We start from the raw sequence: 8,509 nt of genomic DNA, 5'->3' as shown, positions 1-8,509 counted from the left end.
GTTCTCCCTCTTGTGGAGGCAGAGGCTCCTATTGCTTCCACTTTCCCAGTAGTTGCTTGAAACGTTTGTTTTGTGTTTCCCAGTTCTTATCCACATAAGAGGGCGTGTTTCCTAAGACGTTGGGGAATCCGTTCGATTTGTCCATTTGCCACACCACAGTCCTGTGGTTTTATGTGTGTTTAGTTTGGCTCCTGAGGCTGCCTGATATTGTTGTTATGCAGTTTGTATGTTATGGAAGACCTCTTCTTTGCGGGCTATGATTGCAACATCATCAGCATATCCTGTCAGGGTTATGGTTTGGTAGGGAAGTTTAGGACGGGATGCTCTAAGCAGCATGCTGAGTCTATACAAAAAGGGTTCAATAGCAATTGTGTAAATAGGACCAGAAAGTGGACAGCCTTGTTTAATACGTCTGCTGTATGGTACAGTTATGGTAAGCCTGTTGTTTATTTTCATGAAAAAGTGTGCCTTGTCATACAACATCTTAATAGAATGAATGATGCCCTGAGTCAAAGGCTTTCAAGCAGCTGAAGAGGTATAGATGTTCAGTGCGGTCGAAAGCTTTTTTTTCCTTGGTCTAGTGTTACAAGAGCCATTGTTTCACTGTTATTGTTGTTGGCTACGCTTATGAGTTCCCTTATGAGGTGTAAGTTTAGATAGAATTATTTCACCGTGACTCCTCCTAATGAGGAGTCACGGTGAAAAAAAGCTTGCGGGATGAAAAAAACCGCAGCTAAACTGGGAGAAAAACCCTAGCTGCCCAACGTCCGGCTAACTTGGCTATGGCTGAGAAAGATCCTTGAGGTCCTCACTTCTCCGACGGGAATCGAACCTAGGACACTCCTTCCCCAGGGATATGGTTGCGAAGCGCACAGCCACTAGGTTGACCGCGTGGACTGATTAGTTATTGACAACTGCAAATTGTATTGCTTTGCAAAAGATCAATAAACTGATTCAGTTTTTATATTCGAAGTAATTTTTAGTGGATTTTATTTATTTTAAATAGTTATATTAAAACAGAATATCGATTTTTATTATTTATTCATTTTTGGTTATTTTATTTCCTTTTTTTTTTTTTTTTTTTTCAAATCTCTGTATTGCTTACACCATGCGCCACCTATAAGGAAAAATGAACACGATAGTTGGCGCGTATTTAATTTCATATCGTCTGCCGAAAGAAGTTCTAGTAGGATGATAACAATTTTAAGGATGAATAAACGTGATGAAATTATTATTTTTTTTAGTGCTACTCCTTAGGATCAGGTTCTAAATTTATGTCTTACATTTCGCAGATTTTTTTAAGATGCATAAAATCACATTTTTTATAAACGTTTTGATAAACGTTTTCACAGTCACCAGTTCGTTGAAGACGGTATTTTACTATTTATTTATATGGAAAGACCTACTACCAACGTTGTAGGGTAACAGCAAGAAGCAGAAGAAGGCAAGAGGTATGCATTGACGTTTTCATATTTCACCTTGATTTTTGACATAAAACCTTAGAAATGTATTTTGTCCCCCTTCCCCCTCAGGAAGATAGAATCGGCCTTCCCGTCTATTATACATATACAATTCCAATTTTAGCTTTATTTTGATTTATCGAATTAGGCCTATGATTTGTATTCTATTGACATTTGCTGTCATAAATAGCTTCGTCGATTTACGAAATCATAAGCTGAATTTAGAATTAATTTATGCTATTTTATTTTATTGTTTATATTGCAAAGATTATTTCCTGAACTTGCGTTTAATGCAGCAGTTTGTTTCTATGAGCTGACTACTAATGTTCGAAGTGAAGTGGTAATAATTTCAGAAAAATTGTTGTTTAAGCCTGATTACTTCTTTCTTTAAATAATGTAATTTTGCATACCTACTATATATTTGAGATTCCGAGTAGATGCAGAATTTTAGAATATACTGTACCATATTTACCAAGTTCGAGAGTTTTTGGAACCGCATGCGAATTGAAAACGAATTACGATGCTAATTAGCGTCATGAATAACGAAGTTCGTACATGTAATCTTTTTTTTTTTTTTAGAAATTCATTGTATGCGTTTAAAAATAAAGGGGAAAATGATATATTAAAATAGAAAAACTGCAATCTTAAAAGCAGAAACTGGATATGAACACAGTTGCATTGGTTTCCTTAATTTAACATAAGGGTTTCACTTGTGTCCTCCCCCCTCCCCCCACTTTAATACGTTCTTCATGGCTTAAAATAGTTTGTGAGTAGTAAACTAATGAACAAATATAAGACGCGTTTCAGAAAAAAACAAACTTTTTTTTTAAAAAAAAATATCTTGCGTTTAATATAACACTTAAATGCAAACATAATCAGTACTATGGTCAGTACAGCACAGAGCTCAAGTATTCAGATGAAGTATTCTGTATGCTGACATCTTTCAGGATGAAAGCTGTTTCCCCAGTTATGTGTTATTTAAAATGAACTTCGAGGCAAGAGCAGATTCTCTCTTAAAAGGTTTTTTTTTTTTTTTTTTTTTTTGCAACTTGGATAAATACAAGCAGTAATAACTACAGTATGAAAGTATCTGGATTTTATTTTTATATTCAGTAATTATTTTTTTTAATATCGAAAATAGCAAAGCAATGATTTTTTAAGATTTTTTAAAGAAACATGTTAAAGTACTGTTTCTAATCGGAAGAAAATCCAAGTTTGTAGTCAGATGTTTTAACTCCTTGATGTGAAATCATTGTATACATCCTTCGTCTTATTCGCATACCTTCCCGATCTCATTTCTTCTTCCCAAAATAAATAAATAAATAATGACATTCACTGTGGCATATTTTCACCTGCCGGTTGTCTATTTTGGTCAATAATCGGTTCTACTTGGGTATATCAGGGCGGTGATGATTTTATAATGTACAGATGAGAACAAAGTTATACTATCAATGGACAACATGGGAACAATCAATCTCCGGGGGGTTAATTGTACTTTTGAAGTACAATTAACTGTGCGATCAAGATTCTAGTATCAGCAGTCAGAAAATATGGAAAGCGAGACATTAATCCCCTTTTTATTATTATTTCGTTTGTCTTTATGTACGTTTATTGTGCGCTTTAAAATTCACATTGCTTAATTATTGTGTGATAAATCTCTAGATACATGTTTGTAGCCTATTAGTAAGTATAAATACCTGTACTAACAAATTTAGAGTCAATTATTGGAGCAACAATTTAATTACATACTTAAGGAATGACATAGATAGAATCAACATATCTTGAAGACAAAACCTGGAACTTTGTGCAGTACCACAAGAATATAATCTTTCCAATGGAAAAAGATTAATGAGGCACAACATAGTTTATCTTGGTTCTTTTGTCTTTTTTTTTTTTTTCACGCAGTCGTCGCGTCTTCAGAGACTAAATTTCTTGAAGAAATCGTAATTTTTCGCTTTAAAAGTGTGTTACTGAGCGTAGAATTCTACTACTTTCTGATGGACATGATAATTTGAGCAGAGACGAACGAGATGATCACTTTTTTTTAAAATTATTTATTACCGAATTTTTGGATGAATGCCCATAAATGTTGCAAAACTGCGTGTGCAATCTTCACGACGGTTTATCTTCCAGCTCTTCTCTTAAAGTTCTCAATCCATTTTTTTTGGAACGAGTGCCATTTGCTGAAGTGGTAGAAAATTCTGTTTCGTTCTGCCCTCTTGCGTCGGATGTGCACACTACAAACTTTCCTCCGTTTTCAGACCGTCTCTGGGAGTTGGTTTGTCTTGGAGATTCGGACAACACGGAAAAATCAGACACATCGTATTTGCCCGTTGAACGTAGCGTGCTGCTGGGATGGAAGGAGTAGGTGAGAGGTCCTGATCGAGTGGGCTGCTGACGGCAGCAGCGAGCCAGAGTGTCCTTGAATGCCTGCCGAAATTTGTGCGACATTATGTTGTAGAGGATGGGGTTGATGGTGGCACTAACGTAATATGTCACTCCTGAAATATAGGTCAGCACTGCGTATATTATCTTGTTGGTTGTTGTAGGCTCACTCACGTAGATGGCTAGTAGGCGTTGCGCATGAAATGGAGCCCAACAAAGGAAAAAGGCCACCACAACAGCAACTGAAATAAGAAAAAGAATAATAAGATATAACATATTTTATTATTAATATATATATATATATATATATATATATATATATATATATATATATATATATATATATATATATACACACGCACACACACACACCTTACAGTTTATTGTCCACACACAGCTAATATGGTATAGGTTTGCAACCTTTCGGATGTAGAGTATATTCATAATGACGCTGCTTTGAATAATACACTTTTGCGTATCTTCGTGTTGAGGGAGACGGGAATCATCTGCTGAAATGTAGTATTTATAATGTGTAATTTTAGATAAAATGAAACTATGAAAAATTTCCATTCCATTTTATCTGAAATATAAGAATATCTTATATATTCTTATATTAATCCCCTTTTTATTATTATTTCGTTTGTCTTTATGTACGTTTATTGTGCGCTTTAAAATTCACATTGCTTAATTATTGTGTGATAAATCGAATATAATAGCGAAATAAGCATTATATAAAGTTATATAGCGTTATATAATAGCGAAATATCAACCCTATTATATAACAGCGAAAATCCCTTGTAGCCTTCATTGGATTTACCAAAAAATCTTGGAAAGGGTTCAGTGAAATATTCTCGAGGGATGGGGGGGGGGGGAAGGGTAATTACGCTTCCGTTACTAATATGAAGCGTATGGACCCGCCTTCGCACAGCAGCAAAAATAAACATTATATACCTAAATCATTGATGTTGTGAATCAAATGCTTATTCATTCTTATCGTGTCTTGTTCCTCTTACTGTGAAAGCCATAGTATACGACTGTTCAAAACTAAAGTTAATAATGGTCAATTAGTTTTTTTTTTTTTAAAGGCAGTATATAATTGACTAGTTGAAAATGTTGGATAGATTTGAATTTTTATAACGCACAGTCATATCCTCGAACTGATAGGTCTACAGTACATCTATACTTGACCTTTTGTAAAAAAAAAAAAATAAACATAAACATGATTTTTCAGTAATTAAAGGTCTTAAAGGTAAACATTATTTTTAGGTGATTTTCGCAAAAATACTTAACGGCCTTTAGATTCGTTTTGTCCTTTTATCCACACGCGTATAATAATTTGCTCTGCCCAAATATATATATATATATTTTTTTTTTTTTTTAAATTTAATTAATTAATTTATTTTTTTAAAATTTATATTTGGTATTCATCTTTACTGTAATTTTCCGTGCCTTCTCAATTTAGTGGAAAAATTTGACTAAAACAGTTCGAAATGCTACAAAATTATGCGTTGCAAATCACGATAAGTAAAATATCTGCATAGTCCAAAAAAGACTGTAGGTTCAGTTGTTGTGATAATGAATCTCCTGTTACTTATAAGAATGCCATTACGAAATGCGCTTTTTTTTTAGTTCCCCCCCCCCCCATATCATAGTGCACATCACGGTCCGTTTTACGGGGTTCGGCCACCTTATGTACTAGGGAATGTTTCTCTACATTCAAGGAAAAGCATTTTTTGTTGTTGTTGTTGTTTTTCGAGTGATGATGTCAAGTGGAACTTTTCCTTTTCTCTTAACTTTCTGTGCATATCTATATATATATATATTTTTTTTTTTTTTTTTTCTCCGTCTTCGTTTTCTGTCAAACAGACTTGGTAATCCTAGTTAGTAGAAATAAAAATATGAAGCCAGTTAATAAACAGCTTCATAGCAGTGATGGTGGTCTCGTTGGTATTTAGGTCAACGACTTCAATCATTCAAAAGAAGAAAGAAAAAAAAATGGCAGCAGCAAAATCAATTTTAACTCGTATTGATGGATGGATTTAATGTCACTCCTAATTGATTTTTGTTTCTTCAGTAGCCATGTCTGCGTATGACATTAGGCCTTTAATGAAAATCATAGCAACAATTTAATGGTTAAAGGGTTTTTTTTCGAAGCAAGGTAGATCTGAAAAAAATGTTCGTGTCCTTTATATTCTATATATCTGATTAATTCTCTTATCTCTTTAACTGATAATTAAGTAAAGCTTATGTGCGTCTTCGATTAATTAAAATTTCGAAAAAAAAATAATCCTTTGCTGCTTCTGTTAATTTTTTACTTAATGTTCGCTGTATTTTTTTTTCACGCGTTGTTTGTATTTATGCTTGCTTATTTGTACACAAGTTAATTTAAACACATTCATTGCTGATTTTCAAACTTCAAATTTCAAAAAACTTCAAAAACAAATGCAGTTCAAGTTCGAAACATTATTCATGTTTCGAACTTGAACTGCATTTGTTTTCTCGTCTGCTAGTTCACTGTAGCACCTGTTAGCATATATTAACATAGCATTATCAATTGTATTCTCAGTTTTTTTTTTAAGTTACAAAATATTGCAGTAATAATTAATATGGAAAATAAATGGCTGACATTATTATTAGCTCTTTTACCAGTTTTTATTAAAATTTCTCTTTAGGATTTCGATAACTGTTAATGCGGCGTGTGCTTTTCTAAATAAGAAATATTGTTTTACAGATATACCTGCAAAACACTATGAAAATTATCTATTGTTAGCAGCCTGATTTGATGCTATCTTTCTCAGACAACATTCAGTTACTTTTTTTTTTTTTTTTTAAGTTTGTTTCCATAAATCAAGACCACGTTTCGTAGTTCCTTTGGGAGTTGGTATACATTATTCGCAAGGTCACTTGAAAAAAAAAAAAACTTTCTGATTCTGTAACTTGATGTTTTCTTTTCATTAGCGAGTGAACTTGGATTCTTTTAACGGACTAAGCTGGGCTCCTCACTGATTAAACAACATCTGCTCGTCGATGCAAATAAAGAAAAATCTAGTCTCTTTTTCTTTCATTAAGAGGCTTAATGTTGAAAGAGCATTTAACTAAGAGCAAAGTTGGGGACTTGGCTAATTAATATCGCAGTATGGGAGCGGTTGGTTCTAAATGAGACGTTACCCACGATGAAAATGCTGGAAAAATAAAACGGGGCTAACGCAGAATAACTCATACATCGTTTAAAAGCGGATGATTGCTTTATTTTTATGAATTGTGGTTTAATTCTAACTTATGAGAGCAGCATTACAGCCAGGGTCGGAAGCAATTTGTGTCAAGCAACTCATCTCCTAAAACTCCATTGCAGTCATTTCTATGTCAGTTAATGATTTCGATTAAGGAAAATATTTGAATCTGGAATAAAGTCAGTGAAAATTGGAGGCTGAAGTGTTGTCTGGATATCTCGAGCAGGGTTTCCAGGTTATGTAATAATAATAATAATAATAATAATAATAATAATAATAATAATACTTTGGTTTACAACCTTTCCTGGGTGAAAGTCAAAAATATTTTGGTTCGAAGATGATACTGAAAATTGTCACCTGGTATAAGATGCCACTGTTCGGTCTCAAGTTTCTCAAATTACCTAACCTCTTCGCTACCGATGGTAGCGATGTGCTATAGTTTCCCAACCTTTTATGAGTGGAATTGCCACAGCATATATATATTAAATGATCGGTACGTTTGTAGTGCAGTGCAACTGAAAGAACAGCAGACATCTGATCGGCAAGACCTGCGTCCGAATTCCATCTAGGATGAGATAAACCCTATAAGAACTTTTTTAACTGAAGGTAAGTCAGTCGGGTATTAAACCGAATGTAGCAGAGTTTTCCCACACGGAAACTGGGATTTTTATTCCCTCTTATAAAACGAGCAATTCGTTGTAAAACATATGCAAGTTGTCATATATAATACACGCCTGACTTTAACTTTCCTGATGTAATCTTTTTAGATATAAAAACAAAACTCTCTTCATCTTGAATAATGCTTTGGCTGCGACTCTTTGCGTCTTGTAAAGCTAATTAGCAGTTGTTTGGATGAGTTCATGAAGTTGATCTCCCATCCTCTTCTTCAGCGTTTAGCGAGGTTGGTCAGTAATGATGCCAAATGTCGGCTTGGCATTAAGAGGTTTTTAAGGCATGGAGAGCAACAACGCCATTATCACGAAGAAACAAAACAAATTAAAAAAAAAAAAATTTGCAATGCAAATATTAAATGGTAATGCCATTATTAATGAAAAGAAACTGTTGAATCGAGAAACAGTTTTGGCAGTATATAAACAAACTTCGTTTTGAATATGAGACCATGAGCCAGCTAACATTTACCATTTATCACCTAATAGAGCAACTTGGCTCATTTTCATTTAATAGACTTTATCTTCATGAGTTGTTATGTTCATATTTCATGTATATATTTCCCTATTTATAGGAACATAAATAACGAAAAGAGCCTCATAGTGCTAAATAACAATATGTAAATAATATAGAATATAAGCATGTGTACCTTAATCTATGTTGCGTATAGTTTGGCATAAAAAATCTCAAAAAAAAAAAAAAAAAGAGAGACCGGATTACCAGTCCACGGTTGATTTGATTCGAAAAATATCCGGTCTAGCTGAT

At 33.7% G+C, this 8,509-nt stretch overlaps 1 protein-coding gene across 1 annotated transcript in view; it reads right to left on the bottom strand.

Moving 5' to 3' along the window:
* Positions 1 to 3,181: 3,181 nt before the first annotated feature.
* LOC150096728 (pyrokinin-1 receptor-like) overlaps positions 3,182 to 8,509 on the bottom strand; it is a 144,971-nt gene continuing 139,643 nt past the window's right edge. The window contains exon 2 of the mRNA XM_090408494.1: positions 3,182 to 4,087. Coding sequence (XP_090264620.1) covers positions 3,573 to 4,087 — 515 coding nt within the window. The 3' untranslated portion in view covers positions 3,182 to 3,572. The remainder of the gene's footprint in view (positions 4,088 to 8,509) is intronic.

This window comes from Typopeltis vanoorti, chromosome 18, assembly GCF_054136105.1.
Source record: "Typopeltis vanoorti isolate ZY-2024b chromosome 18, IOZ_Tvanoo_1.0, whole genome shotgun sequence".
NCBI classification, from domain to species: domain Eukaryota; kingdom Metazoa; phylum Arthropoda; class Arachnida; order Uropygi; family Thelyphonidae; genus Typopeltis; species Typopeltis vanoorti.
Note: the sequence above shows the minus strand (reverse complement) of the source record. Positions and strands in the feature narration are given on the sequence as shown.